The sequence below is a fragment of the Halichoerus grypus genome, chromosome 5, assembly GCF_964656455.1.
Source record: "Halichoerus grypus chromosome 5, mHalGry1.hap1.1, whole genome shotgun sequence".
NCBI lineage: Eukaryota > Metazoa > Chordata > Mammalia > Carnivora > Phocidae > Halichoerus > Halichoerus grypus.
Window position 1 is genome coordinate 40,470,394 of NC_135716.1, and position 18,332 is coordinate 40,488,725.

The 18,332-nt window shown below is 38.4% G+C and overlaps 1 protein-coding gene across 2 annotated transcripts in view; it reads left to right on the forward strand.

Annotated features, from left to right (window-relative positions):
- CFAP418 (cilia and flagella associated protein 418) overlaps window positions 1-18,332 on the forward strand; it is a 25,204-nt gene that overhangs the window by 1,169 nt on the left and 5,703 nt on the right. Inside the window, exons 2-5 of one of the 2 annotated variants that reach the window (XM_036085178.2) lie at window positions 4,567-4,654; window positions 7,639-7,703; window positions 8,249-8,314; window positions 18,024-18,119. In XM_036085178.2, coding sequence (XP_035941071.1) covers window positions 4,567-4,654; window positions 7,639-7,703; window positions 8,249-8,314; window positions 18,024-18,119 — 315 coding nt within the window. The remainder of the gene's footprint in view (window positions 1-4,566; window positions 4,655-7,638; window positions 7,704-8,248; window positions 8,315-18,023; window positions 18,120-18,332) is intronic. The other variant, XM_036085179.2, reaches the window with a different exon arrangement.

Sequence of the window (18,332 nt, forward strand, 5' to 3'; positions counted from 1 at the left end):
GTGGAATTACACAAAGGCAGCTTTGGAACAACCCAAGAAAGTCATTCTTGTCAATTTATGCCTGCATCTGTGGTTTGGTTTTGTTTGGTCTTGGTGTTCGTGGGCATGATTTCCCAGAAGTATTTACCAACAACATTAGTACCCAGTTTATCAGACTTAACCTCTAATGGCATTTGTTTATAAAAATTAACCCTTGGAAGATAAAAACATTGAGAAGATTCTGAAGTTCAGAAACGGAAGTTCTAAAAATTAGTTGAGTACTGGGCAGCATTCTAAAAATCAAGGGTAGAGCCAACTAAAATGACTACTTTGAAGGGGCTAATGCTTTCTTGACTGAATGTTTATGCAAATATCACTCTCATTAATTTGTATGTTATTGTCTGGTATGCTGGAGGTCCTTATGTACTCATTCCCAGTACATCCACCATCCCCATCCCACAGCAGTGTTACTTTGCAATTTCTTTTGTTCTTTTTATTCATTCCTTTCGGGATGGAGAGAATTTATCTAAGAGCCTTCCAAAGCCTGTTCATCTTAGGAGAACTAGTGTGCAGAGGGATAGGATGTCTTGGAGCAGGCTCCTCAAAATGGAAACGGCTGCTAAGGTGGATCCTTTTCAAGAACAGGTCCTTTTATGCCTCTCTCCATAGCCACTTATTGCACTACTGAAATCCATCCATAATGTTTCTAGCATCTCACCTCACCTTACTACATGAGATTTTTCAGTAATACATTTATAAAAGCGGTAGCAAGCCAGTACTGTTGTTATTCGTGTGTTAAAACTTTTCATTTGGTAATGTAGTTGTAAATTATGCAAAAAAACAGCAGCAAGGGCCCTAAACCTAATACCCAAATACAATCCCTACATGGTATATAATGTCAAATATAAAAATTTTATCGTGAGCCAAAATTGATATTTAAAAATTAGGAATCGATTTATATTATGAATTTATCAACAGGAGACTATCTACCAATTGTATAGCAATGCAGCTGTTATCTCTTTCCCTTATAAGAGTTAAAATACTGAAGTTGTCTATTAAATGATAGGTCTGCAAATAATAAAATAAATGACCATGCAACATCTGGATACCAGGAACAACTGCTAATGTAAGAGATCAAAACATATACAAGTTGTTGAAGTGTTCAAAATGATAAAGAGAAGTACATGATTAGTTTAAAAAAAAATGCTGTGAGTTGAACTGCAATAGGACTAAAGTGGTTCAGGATGATACAGATGGGAATATTTACAGATAATATCATAACCTCCTAGATAATAGTTATAATAATAGCCAACATGTATTGAGTCCTTTCTATATGCTAAGTGCTCTGTATGTGTTATTTCATTTACTGTCCCCAACCCTATGACGTGAATCATATTATCCCCCTTTCACTGACCAAACTAAGACTTAGTAAAAGAGTTACTTGCCCAAGGTCATATTTCCAAGTCTACCAGGATATTGTAGATCTAGATTTAAGCTTTTATATATACCTTTCACATTTAATTGTAGGTTTCAACTGTTTAATTTTTTTTATTTAGAGTATACCTTTTATTTTTGACAAAAACTATATTTTTAATCAAGATTACAATAAAAGAAGCGAAGTTGAGGGGGAAACCAATAAATGTTTATTAACCTTTGGTTAAGGTTACTGTATTATAAGGACACCTGGCTGGCTTAGTTGGAAAAGCATGTGACTCTTGATCTCGAGGTCATGAGTTTGAGCCCCACGTTTGGTGTAGAGATTACTAAAAAAATAAACCTTAAAAAAAGATTACTGTATTATAGCATCAAAAGATTAAAAGAGGGACGCCTGGGTGGCTCAGTCGTTAAGCGTCTGCCTTCGGCTCAGGTCATGATCCCAGGGTCCCGGGATTGAGCCCGCATCAGGCTCTCTGCTTAGTGGGAAGCCTGCTTCTCCCTCTCCTACTCCCCCTGCTTGTGTTCCCTCTCTCGCTGTCTCTCTCAAATAAATAAATAAAATCTTTTTTAAAAAGATTAAAAGAAAGTATTATACAGTCCTTTAAAATTTGTATGCAGGGGGCGGCTGGGTGGCTCAGTCGTTTAGCGTCTGCCTTCGGCTCAGGTCCTGATCCCAGGGTCCTGGGATCGAGCCCCACATCGGGCTCCCTGCTTGGCAGGAAGCCTGCTTCTCCCTCTCCCACTCCCCCTGCTTGTGTTCCCCTCTCACTATGTACCTCTCTGTCAAATAAATAAAATCTTTAAAAAAATAAAATAAAATAAAATTTGTATGCGGTCTCATTGAAATGATGGCATTTCTACAATAAAGCATAGGCAGTTGTATGCATCATGAAATTGTATAACAGACCAGAATCTTAATAAGTTTGGATCCCTAATAGTATTTATTGGTTTGATAAAGTTTGAGTGTATCTGATTCTTGAAATTGTGAAACTGCGTGAGGGACTAGAACCCAAAGAGTATGTTGTGAAAACTAAAGGAGGGGAGAATTTCAAGAGGACAACTTAGCAACCTGCTGTCATAAAAGAAATTGAAGGAATTGGTACCTAACAGTATCAGGTATTTCTGAAAGGTTAAAGAGGATTGGAACTGAAAAGGGCCATTGAATTTAGTGATGTGGGCAGTATTGACCTTTGAGAGAAGAGTTTTACTGTAGTTGAGGGTTATAGGGGCCAGAGATAGAATATTACACCTGGAAGAAGTTATAAATAGTTGTCTAGATCTTCTTTTTACATTTAAAATATCTGAGGTTCAGAGAGATTAAAGAGTCAGTAGTTCTCAACCAGTGAGGATTTTACCACTCAAGGGGCATTTGGCAATGTCTTGGCATTTTTAATTGTCACAACCGGGAAAGGGTATATATGCATGCTACTGGCATCTAGTGGGTAGAAGTTAGGGATACTGGAAAACATCGTACAATGCACAACAGCCCTACTTCTTCCACCATACACACACTAAAGAATGATGTGGCCCCAAATGTCAGTGGTTGAGAAACCCTCATCCAGATCACCATCCAATACACTTGTAAGGCAGTAGATCGACTTCAGTAGTGAGTAAGAGGGAGCAGCTCAATAGAGTTTTTTGGAGTGTTTCTTTTTTTTTTTTTTAAGATTTTATTTATTTATTTGAGAGAGAATGAGAGCACGAAAGGGAAGAGGGTCAGAGGAAGAAGCAGACTCCCTGCTGAGCAGGAAGCCCGATGCGGGACTCAATCCAGGGACTCGATCCAGGGACTCGATCCAGGGACTCCAGGATCATGACCTGAGCCGAAGGCAGTCGCTTAACCAACTGAGCCACCCAGGCACCCCTGGAGTGTTTCTTAAAAGAGTAAGTCTTGTGCATACTTGTAAGTCAAGAGAACAAGCCAGTACTGGGTGGAAGACTTTAAGGATAAAAGTTAGGGAGGGAGCAAATGAAGAGGCAAAGCCTGGAGGTAGATGGAATCAGACATTCGGTATTAAGCAGCACTATCTGGTTTTTCTTACATTGGGTTAATTACTCCAAGCAGTAACAAAGAAGGAGTATAATCCGCAAGAATTTTCAGAGTAAATACATTTCTAAAGTTAGAATCTGACTAAAAAACTTGTCTTCTAAAACAAATATTTTAATGGTCTAATGAAGTTATAAAGTTGATGTGAAGCATCTGTAACATATAAACTCTTTTAAAAAGAGTTCATCTTGTTTAGTGTTAGGTGTCCGGACTGCCCTAGATTCAATTCCAAGCCTCTCCTCCCACTAGTTGTATGACCTTGGGCGAGTTTCTGAATCTCTCAGTCCCTGCTTCTTCACCTATATTGTAAGTATTCAGTAAATGTTAGCTATTAAATAGAGGTTTTGTGGAGTAACGGTTTGTATCAATAATTCTGTGATGGCTTTCCCTGCACAAAATAGAAAGGTAGTTGAGATACTCTGTCAGGTGAATATTGCTCTTTTTTTTTTTCATATTGATCATTTGATTATATAACCTCCAGCTCCTGTAGTAAAAAGGTACAATTATTTGACTTACAGTGGAACTCTTAGGGAAAAAATTAGAAAAAACTCATTAAAATTATCTTTGTTTATAATTCTCAGGTTCTACTTATAATGGTACATATTTTGTGTTCTTTAAATAAGTCCATAATTTATAAAGTGCATGCCCAGCTTTCTCTTGAATATAATGTATAGCTTTAAATGTCTTTTTTTTTAAAGATTTTATTTATTTGACACAGAGAGAGAGACAGCTAGAGAGGGAATACAAGCAGGGGGAGCAGGAGAGGGAGAAGCAGGCTCCTGGTTGAGCAGGGGGCCCGATGCGGGGCTCGATCCCAGGACCCTGGGATCGTGACCTGAGCCGAAGGCAGACGCTTAACCGCTGAGCCACCCAGGTGCCCCCTTAAATGTCTTATTTTAAGTGTGAAATAGTAACGTATGTATGTGAATTTGTACCTGATAAACTACATCTTTGTCTCAACAGTCTTCAACTATGTCCATAGAGGGAAAATAATTAACATCACATTTATCCTTCTGTTATCAACTGTAATAATAAGCTATTTAAGCAAAATTCTTCTGATACTGACTTTATCTGTCCTTAAGCTTCAGCTGTTTTGTTTTCAGATCAGCAGAAACATTTGAGAAAGAAGATGATCTTGACAGTCTTATTAATGAAATATTTGAAGAACCCAACTTTGACAAAAAAACCTTTGTAAGTTAAGTATTATAAGTGTGCAGTAATTCTTTTTATTATTTCAAAACAAGTTTAAAATAGTCTGCAAATGTATAGAATACACAAGTATCTAGTCCTTTGAATTCTGAAAAATACAGTTGTTTTAAGGGAATTATTCCACTTAGAGTTGTAGAAGAAATAAAATATTAAAAACTCTCATGTGTTTTGCTGTTCGTTTCTTAGCAAGAATGAAAAATTAGAAAAGCTATTAGAGCAGAAGTCAGCTCACAGATGAAGTTGGTTATTTTATTTGTATATTCTAAGAACACTTTTCTAAAAGACCAAAAACAGCTTTTATTATAGGAATATGCTTGATATCTCAGATGCAATGCCATTGCTGTTACCCATGAACCAGTGAGTAAATTGTTAGTATTTTAATGTTTAAATGCTTTTGTATCTATCAACTTTATAAAAAGCTCATAAAAGAGTGTAACAGCCAACTATATATTTACCACCCATAGTGAACATATCTTAATGTTTTGTCGTATTTGCTTCTCTGGATTTTTCTTTTAAAGAAATAGAAATTATAGATATAGTTTAAGAACTCTCCAAATCCTACTCTACTGCCTTCATTCCCAGAGGTAACCTGTCCTTTCCATCCCTACTTTTATTTTTTAATTATACTTGTATAATCATAAACCATTTTAACTGACAATAGTCCATTATGTGACTTACCACAATTTATTTATCCACTTCCCTGGTAATAGACATTTAGATTGTACCCAGTTGTTGCTTTTATTTTTTTTTTTTTTTTTTAGATTTTATTTATTTATTTGACAGAGAGCACAAACAGGGAGAGTGGCAGGCAGAGGGAGAGGGAGAAGCAGGCTCCCCACAGAGCAAGGGAGGCCCAATGTGGGACTCGATCCCAGGACCCCCAGGATCATGACCTGAGCAAAAGGCAGTCGCTTAACGAACTGAGCCACCTAGATGCCCCCCAGTTGTTACTTTTAAAACAGTGTTTCATCAGATATTTTCACATGTGTTCTTTTACCTACATACAGGAGTTTCTCTAGGATGTGCAAACCTAGGGGAGGAATTGCTAGGTCATTAAGTGTGCTTTATCTTCCACTTTTCTATCCATTGCCAAAATGTTTTCCAGAGTGACTGTATCATTTCTATTCTTCTCACCAGCAGTAGATGAAAATCTGTATACTTTAATTTTTACCAGTGTGGTGGGTGTAAAATATATTTGTGAGATTTAAGAAGAGACCAAATGGAAGTCTATATTACAGAGACCACAAAGAAGAAAAAAAAATCTAAGAATAAATATAATACCAAAGAAGTTTTTTTTAAAGGGGGAAGATTAAAGCTAGATAGACTAAAAATCACTAGGCGGTGATGGTGGTAAGGATATGCATATGAGCCACTTTTATTTTTGTCAGCCAGACTAAAAATCAAATGACTGATACAGAGCTTAAGGTCTTTATTTCTCTAAATTTAACATTTTCAGTTCATAAGCAGGTGGTAAATTAATAAGCTGATGGCCTAGTTGATTAACACATCAACATAGTAATAATGGTGTTGAATACTCTGCAAACAAGAATGCATCATAAATGCTAAATAGCAATGCTAATTTAATTAATAGAGAAGACTACATGATGTTCTTGCTATTCATGGATCATCTGAACAATTCATTATTAAGTACTACAGGGTGTGTATCCACTGTCTCTTTAGTTCAAGACATTTCAGAAGGAGAAGGAAATATTTCTCTGCTTTAGCTTTAAAATACACCAATTTGAAATAAGAATAACTCCTACAATCATGAAGAGGTAAACGTCTATGTACTTCTGTATGCTCCCTTTTTTTAGTTACTATATCCATTCTCCAGACTGCAAGGGAAAAAACAACCTGAATAAATTTCTGAAGAAGAGCAGGTCTGTTTCAAACATGGACCGGGTGAGGAAAAGATGTGTCTGTGAAGAGGTGTGCATGCCCACCTTGTCCAGACCAGATTATGCTCTTGAGAGTACTGCTTCCTCCCCCATCACTCACGCATTCATTCTGTTGAGTTTCTGAACTGCTCTCAGACCCACACAAGAGAGCCCAAGAAGGACAACAAATGCCACAGTGTGCCAGCTTCAAGCCATAAGTGGATGGTACATGAAATACTTTTCTCAAAAAAAAAGATGCACGTTATTTTTTCAGACATGCACCAAAAATTTTTCCAGTTCTGTTTAACATCAACTAAGAAAGTTAAGAGAAATTGTAAAATGAAATATTTTTGCCTCCATTAAATTTCCTCACCTACAAGGTAAAATGAAGGCATGTCTCTGCATAGTTTAAATTGCCTTTTCTCCAACTTCCTTTCCTTGGCGGTGGTCCTAGTATGTGGTTGGTTTCTGCTGTTTGGTACCATATACCAGTTAACACTTAATAAATGCTTACTAATGATGATGATGTTATGTAACCATATAGGAACTACTGTATAGTTGTGACTAGGTAGTTCTACAATTTCCTTGAATGTCTGTTGGTTGATATCATTTTATGTGATCAAAATTAATATTCCTGAAGTTACCCAGCAGTTTGGTTAGTTTATTTTTAGTTCAGGTGAGTACCATTCACAGCCTTTAAAAATTAGTCTGAGGTTTTTTTCCTCAATTGAATTTTTCCAGGATGAAGTTTTAAATAGCAGATCCTTCATATTAAATCACTGAACTTGGTATTAACTGAAGAGTTATAAAGTGACTCTAAACCTTAGCATGCTAATAATGGCAGTATATCAATTTCCTAGACTAAAAGTTAGCCGAGTAATTTACTAATTCCTCAGGGAGGTCTACTTCCCTTTTGTCTTTAAAAGGTTTTGATCATTGTTTTTATTTCAGAAACTTTAAAATGATACAGAATTTTTATTTAAGTCATTTAAAAAATATTCTTGTTATAAAATAAAGAATATTAGTTTTTATGTTAGAATTCTCTAAGTTACCCTTGGCCTTTTATTGTTTTGTTTTGTTTTTTAACAGAAATTAAAATCTAAATCTTCAGGTAACACATCTGTCAGAGCTTCCATTCAAGGTCTTGGTAAAAGGTAAGTTGAGATGGCTTTAGTGAATTACACACACTAGTGAGCAAACACCATGAGCAAAGCCTTATAGATTTTGTTACCATTTAAACAACAGTGACATTGAACAACAAAGTACTGGTTGGCTTTCAGGAGAAAGACCAATAGCAATATCTTCAGTGTTCTTATGGTCTGTGACCCCTTGGTGTAAAAGAACTTGAATGGAAGATTATTGCTATTGTAAATAATTTTCTGCCGTATTAAAAAAAAATAAGTGTGAACAGTTTCTCAAAATTAATGTTCTGTTATACTCTTCAGTCTTTACTTTGTCCCTTATATTGTTTGGCAAACACATTTTTTGGTGACTCATTTTAACTCCTTGAGTGTTCCTGAATGTATAGGTTATATCCAATAATGCAGGGATCCTGGAATAAATGCCTCTTCTTTGAAATAATTGGCCTGCTCAGGAAAATATACAATTTGATTACAAGAATATAGAGTCAATGAGGCCAAATTAACTTCTCATATTTTTCTGTTGTAATTTTTTCCTTCCATCTATCGAACCTGTCTAGTTGCAGCCCAGTGTACCTCGGTGGAAGCACTGCTCCGTGCGGAATCGGGACACGTACTTCACAGAGGTAGGATGTCAGAAATAGATTTTCTTGAGGCTCCTGGCCAGCTCAATTAGTTAAGTGTCCAACTTGATTTTCGGCTCAGGTCATGATCTCAGGGTTGTGAGATCTGAGCCCCATGGCAGGCTCCGCTCTCAGCAGGGGTTCTGCTTGGGATTCTCTCTCTCTCTCTCTTCCTCTCCCTCTGCCCCTCCCCCTGCTTGTGCGTGTGCGCATATACACTCTCTCTTTCTCTCTCAGATAAATAAATCTTTTAAAAAAAAAGAAATAGATTATATTTCTTATTAGGTTTTTCGCAGTTGATAACCCTGTTGTTAAAATGTAGTTCTTGGCATCCATCTACGTCAAAATCAGACGTGTGTTTTATTAGCCAGTCTAAGAACACTGTACTGAAATGTTTGTTATTCTGGGCAATAGCTTTTGAAAGCTGTGATATTGGGTATATGGTGTTCATTGTGTTGATGCCCATTTCTAAGCCCCACTTGAAATGCCTGGGTCACTCCAGTGCCAGCCTGCTTTCCACAGGACGCCAAGAGAGTGAGCTTCTGCCTTGCCATTTTTGCCTTCTGGGCAGTAGAAGCCAGTGGAGAAGACAGGCGAAGCAATGTGGCCATGCAGACATGTGATGCATTACCCACCATCTTGGCCAGCATGAGAAAGCTGGGTCTTCAGTACTCAGAAAGTTCTCAAGCATAGTCGCTTGATTTTATGTATTTAAAATGCAGAAATTCTCCTTTCTTTGTCACTTCCCCATCCCATACACCCACTATCTAACTCCTCACCCCTTTCAAGGCAGTCTTGTGGTCACGATACCACCTACTCCATACTGCTAGCATATTCCATTATCATTGTCATAATGTGGGGAAACAGATTGGTTTTAAGCATATCTTTCTGTTGTCCTGATACTGTTGATTCTATTTTTGCAGAGGCCTATTTGCCTAGATTATTATATTTTGTCTAGTTATTTCTAAAACACTTTTTTATTTTCTGTTAATTTTTTAAGAAAGAGAAGAATGAGATACATGATTGCATGTTGACCATGTTTTAGGAGGAATAACGGTTATATTGAATAATAGAAGTAGGATCTGAAAAGACATTGTTGGAGGGTTGTGGTGGTGCTGGCCTAGATCCTAGGAAGCCTAGGAAGAAAGACTATGGGACCAAAGGAAAGCTGAGAGTCTGGGGAAGCCTGTATCGGGAACAGCAGGCAGCAGACAGGCTAACAGAAGCCCACTGGGGTGCTGCCTGCTGTAAGGGCCCTAAGTAACAATTGACGGCACTTGAATCATTGTGTGTTGAGGGCTAGCTATACAAAGAATCAGAGACACAAACTGGCCCTTAGAGAAGAGTATAGTCAGGTTGCTGTCAATCCTGACTTACCGGGTGGAGTCACTGGGACTTGTCTCCGTGTTTCCAGACCATACCCCCTCCAGTCCCAGGTTCTTTCCAATCACCTAGGAACTGCACCAGTTTCCCTGTTACCATCCACTTCCTCTCTCGCTTCACTCACATACAGCATGAAGGATAATATCCCTAACTTATTCTTCTGAGCACATCTCCCCTGTTCAGAGGGAAAATGAGAGTTGCTATTTGTCTCACATTAACTCTAGGGTTATTTGCTTTACCAAATTGTGTTCTTTCTCTTCTTGGTCCCTTCACCTCCAGTGAGAACCCAGGTCAGATAGTCCACTTCCAACTAGAACATTTGTTATCCCCTGCTTTCCACTTACATCTTTCTGCTTCTGAGTATTTTTATATTTATTCCCTGTCTGGAATGACCCTCCTCTCTAATGTGTGTCCTCACTGTCTTATCTGCTTATCTACAAATTTATTTTGTCATTCTGTTTGAGCTTCTTTTTTCTTTTCTTTTTATAATATTCATTGAATGCCCGGCATGTCCCAGGTCCTGCGCTAAATACTAGATACCAAAAATAAATAAATGAATAAATAAAACCCTAGCCAGGAGAGGAGGTGGTAAAGAGGTGAATGATGACACCCTAGAGCATGAAGAGAAAGAGTTCTGATGGCAGAATGCCCAAGTTCAGATCTTTCATTGTGCCCCTTATGAGGAGATGTGAAACCTTTAGAGAAGGTATGTGTCTTCTGAAACTGGTTTCCTCACCCGTAAAAACTGAACACACTCCACGGAGATACTGGGAGGATTCAATGGAATAATACATTATAGTATGCCTGTGGTGCAAAAGACAGCGAAGATAGTTTGAGTAATAGTTTGCAGTTATTCGTTTGTCTTTTCTCATCTGTCAGTGCTGCCTTCTCACTGTGTTCTCTTTCGGTGCCCGGAATCCTGTATTCTCCTACTACTTTTCCATTTTATCTCAGGAAATATGTATCAGTGTTTACTTACACGGGTCTTCTAATTTTTAAAATGGTCTCAGGGCGCCTGGGTGGCGCAGTCAGGTAAGCATCTGACTCTTGATTTCTGCTTAGGTCATGATCTCAGGGTCGTGAGATCGAGCCCTGCATTGGGCTCCATGCTGGGCCAAGGAGCCTGCTTAAGATCTCTCCCTCTCCCTCTGCTCCCCCCCCCACGTGCGCTCACTCTCTCTCAGTCTCTCTCTCAAAAAATAAAAATAATAAATAAATAAAAATGGTCTCTAAGACGATCCATTCTGGTTTACTTTATGAATGAATAAATATTTCATGAGGATTTTCTTTTATATAGTATTTTTTTACATGTACTTTGATTTGGTTCTAGCACAGAAGGATCTTGCTCCAGATGGAATTTAAGTGGACAGAAGAATGGCCTATTTTTGTTTTTTTTTATTTTTTTTTAAGATTTTATTTATTCATCAGAGACAGAGAGAGAGGCAGAGGGAGAAGCAGGCTCCCCACTGAGCAGGGAGCCCGATGCAGGACTCAATCCCAGGACCCTGGGATCATGACCTGAGCCGAAGGCAGACGCTTAACCATCTGAGCCACCCAGGCACCCAAAAATGACCTATTTTTATAGCTTGAGGGTCCTTTCACACAATATTGATCCATGAGCATGCCAGTATCCATCAAACTCCTTCCTACTTTCTGCACAGCTACAAGATGAAAAAACACATACTGTTTGCATATATATGCATAGGTAACTGTGTATCTTCACAGGTCTTTTCTTCCACCCCATTACAAAGATACCCTTATGGACCAACCTCTTCCTAACACAGATCTGCACCCACAGAAAGATAAGCCTATACTTGTTCACGTGCACGTAAAACATTTTATGTGTGAAGTACTTTATACTGTCCAGAGCACTTTTTTATATATGCTTATCGGTTTAGCTCCACAGGAAAAAAAAAAAAGATGCAAATAGAGCAAGACTTTTTTTTTTTTTAAGATTTTATTTATTTATTTGATAGAGAGAGAGACAGCGAGAGAGGGAATACAAGCAGGGGGAGTGGGAGAGGGAGAAGCAGGCCTCCCACTGAGCAGGGAGCCCGATGTGGGACTCGATCCCAGGACTTTGGGATCATGACCTGAGCCGAAGGCAGACGCTTAATGACTGAGCCACCCAGGCGCCCCTTGGAGCAAGACTTTTTAACCCCATTTTATAAATGAGGAAATTGAGACACTGGTGTTAAATTCACTGAACACATATTAATTAACCACCTGCTTGCTAGGTCCTACATAATACATAATGTGAAGGGAAAGTGCAGGGTACGATAAGCATAGATAATTAGCACCCCAGCTAATATGAAGGGCTAGAGAATGCTTTCCCAACCAAATAACATTTAATCAGATTACAGTATGAAAAATGAGTTAGCAAAGAGAGGAGACCATTAGAGCCAGAGGGCACACAGTGTTAGATGATCCCTGAGCTGGAGTAGCAGAGGGCAGCCAGATGAGCTGCAGCATAGTGAGTGGGGGAAAGAATGGCTCTTGATGGGGCTGGAGAGGTAGTCGAGGCACATTTGGTTTGGGGTCCTGTAGTGCTCTGGAGGATTTTAGGGAAAGTGTGTCATATGCAGTGGAAGCCTGTAGTTGTTTTGGGGGGGTGTTTTGGTTTTTGTTTTTGGCAGGTGGGGTGACAATTGTATTTGTGTTTCTAAAGAAAGTCATTTTGGCTGCTGAATGGAAAATGGTTTGGAAGTTGGAGGGGCAAGACAGGAGAGGACACAGGGAGAACAGTCAGCAGGTAGTAGTTACAGTGCTCCAGGAAAGAGACGGGGATGGTAGCTGTGACCTGAGTAGTGACAGTAGCTGTAGGGAAAAGGTGTCATATTTGTGCCATTTAGAATCTAGAATTGACAGAACTCAGTGTTTAAATGGCTATGGGAAGTAAAAGAGAATGTTCTCAAGAATGACTTCCAAGTAATGTGCCTTGCCAAGATCACAGAAGTTATTACAAACCAAGGACTCAAATATGTAACTTGTTCCTCGTCCATTATCCTTTCTAGTATACCAATTTACAGAAGGCCATGTAACGTATGCAAGAGGGAAGAAACTTAGCTGTTTTTGCTATTGTGGCTACTGTTATTTTCCAACTGTCCAAACAGCAAGGCTTCCTAGGCCACTGTGTAGATCTGACAGGATTTAACTGAGAACCAGAGTCTGGGCAGAAGACTATATTGGGCTGTATTTTGGGCATTCCCATCAGGAACACCTTAAAAATAGTAAAAAGTTGTTATGTATTAGCTGGACAAAAGGACAGAGCTGTTGGTGACACCTTTATATTTGTATTCCTCCACATTTTGGAAGAAGAATCCTGACAATTTATCTTTCATTAGAATCATGCCCTTTTTTAGACATCCTCTTATATGTATATAGTTATGGAAGAGAAATATATTTAAGCCCTGAAAATAAGCACTAATTTACATGCATAGGGCGTAAAGGAAATTGAGTCTATTCTGCCTATTTTCCATGTGTTTTATTTGTTTGATTTCTAGATAAAGCTCTGGTTTGGGAGTACTGCTGAATGATTTTAGAGTGTAAAGATTTGAGTCTTTTAACCAGTTGGTAGAAAGGAGAAAGAGTAGTAGCAGGAAGCATGGTGGCATTAATAAGGTATAGATAAAATCAAGGCATTATTTTCAAGCCAAATCGAATTTTACTCTCCTATTTTTTAAACTACTTGTAAGACTGGATTATTCCATAGACTGCTACTAATTATGATCCAATAGAGTGAATCGTAGCAGCAGAATGATTTCTTAGCTGCAAGTTAGTTTTATTTTTCTCACAGGGCAGTGTTTGTAGGAAAATGTGGTAGTGTGAATAGATTTGAATAAACTACTAAATTTTAAATTAAATTAAAAAGCTGTATTTAACATTACGGTTGAGATTTTACACATACACAACGTCAGGAAATTCTAAATTATAGTTCCCACAACAGCAATAATTTAGCCAAATTGCACATATGTATTAAGGCATTAAAGTTAACACTCTGTGCAATCATGTAATAAACTACATATGCATAAGAAAGCAAGTTATGGCAGCTTTGGGAACCATCATTTTGCATTTCCTGACTTGTACATTCAAAATCCAAGTTCAAATGTGTACAAATGTAATTGTGTTGAATTGCCATATGTACAACTACAACTCTATAAATTGCTAAGTTTGAAAGAAAATATGGAATTGTTTATGAAACTGGTATAGATTTTGAGTGCTTAGTTATTTTTATGATTAATAATAATTTTTAAAATAAAAAGCATTTATTTTCAAAGAAATTTTCAGGCCAAAAAATATTTGCAATTTTGAAGTTACCATATCTGAATTTTAGAGGGAAATAAGTGGAAAACCATCTAATGATGGGGTTTTTAAATTATTTTTTATTGCAGAAGTACTGAATGCTTATTTTAAAAATAAAACAATTTAAAAATGTATAAAGAAAAAGATAATAATCTTCTCTCTCCTCCATTCCCACTACCCCTGAGGCAGCCAGTGTTAACTGTGTAGTATATAACCTTCCACATTTTTCCCCATGTTCTTACAAACTTACAAACACCTATACAGGAAATTTTTTTGGTTGTTTTTAACAAAAATAGGCTCCTGGTATATATGTTAGCTGTGTACCTTGCTTTGGACATCCCTCTAGGTCAGTATTATTGGCTACCTAATATTCCATACATATTGCATATTATTCAGTCTTTTCCCTTTATAATAGGTATCCAAGTGGTATCCTGGTTTTTGCCACTTTAGCAATTTTGCACTGCAGTAAAAATTCTTGAGATAAATGGCTTATAGACTGATGTGTTTGGTTTTTTTTAAGATTTTATTTATTTATTCATGAGAGACACAGAGAGAGAGAGACAGACAGAGGGAGAAGCAGGCTCCCAAGGAGCAGGGAGCCCGATGCAGGACTCGATCCCAGGATCCTGGGATCATGACCTGAGCCAAAGGCAGACGCTTAACCATCTGAGCCACCCAGGTGCCCTGATGTTTTCATTTATATGTAATAGGTTCCCAAAAATGGGGTTGCTAGAGCAACAGCTAAGGATAATTTTAATTTTAAAATAGTGCTAAGGTTTTTCCCAAAAGGTTATAGGAATTCATTTACTCACCAGGAATGTCTGAGAGTGCTAATTTTTGCTAACTTAATTGGTTAAAACATTTATTTCGTGGTTGCTTTAAATTTTAATTATGTTTTATTTTAACTAACAAACCCTGTGCCAGGCACTGTTACAAGCACTTTACCAACGTTAACTTATTAGTTCTGCATAACAATTCTATGAGGTATATAAGTATTATTATTACCCATTTTACAGATGGGGAAAATGAGTCACAGCGAAGTTATTTGACTATAGTTACACAGCTGGTAAATAGTTGGAATACATTTGAACCTAGGCAATCTGTCTCCACAGTATGTGCTCTTAACTACTATTCTGTGATGCCTGTATTAGAGAGATCTAATATATTTTTAAGTTTTGTTGTTATTTATAAGCACTCCTTGTATAGTGTAAGTATTTGACCATGTGTTGAAAACATTTTCTTCCACTCTATCACTGACTGGTCATTTCTCTTTATTTTTGGTATCTTAAAATCTCTTTTTTTTTTTTTTTTTTTTTTTTAAAGATTTTATTTATTTATTTGACAAAGAGAGACACAGCAAGAGAGGGAACACAAGCAGGGGAGTGGGAGAGGGAGAAGCAGGCTTCCCGCAGAGCAGGGAGCCCGATGCGGGGCTTGATCCCAGGACCCTGGATCATGACCTGAGCTGAAGGCAGACACTTAACGACTGAGCCACCCAGGCGCCCCAGTATCTTAAAATCTCTTATTGGGGCGGCTGGGTGGCTCAGTTAAGCATCGGACTCCTCGTTTCAGCTCAGGTCATGATTTCATGGTTCGTGAAATTGAGTGCCACATCAGGCTGTGTGCTCAGTGGGGAGTCTGCTTGAAGGTTTTCTGCCCCTACTACCCCTACATGCCTGTGCACAGGTACACACTCTCTCTGAAATAAATCTTTAAAAAAAAGTCCCTTCTTCCTTTTACTTTTTAGATAGTCAAATGTGTATCTATATTGATTCTAGTTTTTAAATACTTCAGACAATGGAAGAAGTTTCTTCTTTTTAAAGTAAATCACAATTATTATATAAATCAAATTGTTTGCGGGCGCCTGGGTGGCTCAGTTGGTTAAGCGACTGCCTTCGGCTCAGGTCATGATCCTGGAGTCCCAGGATCAAGTCCCGCATCAGGCTCCCTGCTCGACAGGGAGTCTGCTTCTGCTTCTGACCCTCTCTCCTCTCGTGTTCTCTCTCTCATTCTCAGATAAATAAATAAAATCTTTAAAAAAATAAATAAATAAATAAATAAATAAATCAAATTGTTTGCAACAGCAGTTCATAAGTATTTCCATATATTGTTATTTTACTCCTAAATTTACTATGTAGCATATGAGTTTTGAGAATTGCGTGGCATTTCATTTCCTCACATATTCAATAAGGACCTATTACGTGCTAAGTGTCATTCCAGTACTTCTACCCCTTTCTCCTGTATCATCAGTGTTTTGCTTTTCACTGCAGCTTTGCCATCAACATAAAAATATGCTTTTTTTCCCTCCCTTCTTAAATATAATCTTCTCCTAACCCCTGTTCTTAACCACCTCTGAACCATTTAAAGAACCTGCTCAGATGTACGTACCTTCTCAGTGAGGCCTGTGCAGACTACTCTACCTAATGAATTGCAATCCACTCTTTCCCGATACTCCCAATTTTATTTACTCTACTTATCATTTCAAAAATTGGAAGCACTTTTCACCTTCTTTATTTATTTATTTTTTTTTTTTTTAAAGATTTTATTTATTTGACAGAGAGAGCCACAGCGAGAGAGGGAACACAAGCAGGGGGAGCGGGAGAGGAAGAAGCAGGCTTCCCGCGGAGCAGGGAGCCCGATGAGGGGCTCGATCCCAGGACCCTGGGACCATGACCTGAGCCGAAGGCAGACGCTTAACGACTGAGCCACCCAAGCACCCCCACCTTCTTTTTTTTAAAGATTTTATTTATTTATTTGAGAGAGAGAGAGTGAGCACAAGGAGGGGGAGCAGCAGGCCGAGGGAGAGGAAGAAGCAGGCTCCCCGCTGAGCAGGGAGCCCCATGTGGGACTTGATCCCAGGATCCTGGGATCATGACCTGAGCTGAAGGCAGACGCTTAACCAACTGAGCCACCCAGGCACCCCACTTTTCACCTTCTTTTTTTTTTTTTTTAAGATTTTATTTATTTATTTGACAGAGAAAGACACAGTGAGAGAGGAACACAAGCAGGGGGAGTGGGAGAGGGAGAAGCAGGCCTCCCGCTGAGCAGGGAGCCCAATGCAGGCCCGATCCCAGGACCCTGGGATCATGACCTGAGCCAAAGGCAGATGCTTCACACCTGAGCCACCCAGGCGCCCCACACTTTTCACCTTCTAACAAACTATATAATTTAGTTATTATGAGGATTATTTCTTCTCTCACTAGAGTATAAGCTCCATGAGGACAGAAACTCACCAGCACATAGTATGCTTTCAGGAAATATCTTTTAAGTGAGTGAATGAATGCATTAATGCCATATACTGGGGAAGCAGAAGCAAATAAGATATTGTCCCAGTATTTAAGTAGCTTATGCGGAAACAGTTTGATTTCCATATGATGTGGCAAATTCTGTGATAGAGGCACCCCTGAAATTTTCAATAGGAAGGGAAGCAACTTAAAGAAATTATCTTGGGGCGCCTGGGTGCCTCAGTCGTTAAGCGTCTGCCTTCGGCTCAGGTCCTGATCCCGGGGTCCTGGGATCGAGCCCCGCATCGGGCTCCCTGCTCGGCGGGAAGCCTGCTTCTTCCTCTCCCACTCCCCCTGCTTGTGTTCCCTCTCTCGCTGTGTCTCTGTCAAATAAATAAATAAAATCTTTAAAAAAAAAAAAAGTTATCTTAAGTGAACATCTCCCTCAGACCCAATTTGAAAACCATTGAACTAAAAGATCTGCACATCCCTTTGTTTTATATCTATACGATATGCATGTGTGCATATGTGTATATATACATATCAGTGTGTAAAATCTTAGTAAAATAGGAAGCTTTATACAAAAATTTAACCTGAAAGTTTGTGCAGAAATTTAACGTGAAAATTTTTACCTAAAGATATATAATCCTTTCATACAAAAATGTTTAATCACATTAACCTTTACTTTTCTGTCGTTTATTCAGTAATCTGTACTATGTGGTGTATCCTATGAATACATCACCAGATTTCCATATTTAAACATACCAGTAATCTTTAATGTACTGTTGTTTTTCTCTGAACAGAGCATGTGATCATCTGCGTTGTATAGCATGTGATTTCTGGGTAGTAAGCTACGACGACTATATGTGGGACAAATCATGTGATTATCTGTTTTTCAGGTATGTTTCCAAAGAACTTCACCCTATGAAAAAACGTACCAAGCAATAACTTTATATTTCTTATTTTGCTATAACGTCTCTTGGTGGACTTGGCAAGATCATGTGGCCTCCACCTCTTGCATATTTCTGTCATCTCCTCTTCTCCATCTGTCTGCTGTCAGCCTGTGAGGATATGTGACTTCCAGACAGGAGTAATAGCCTTCTCACTGATTT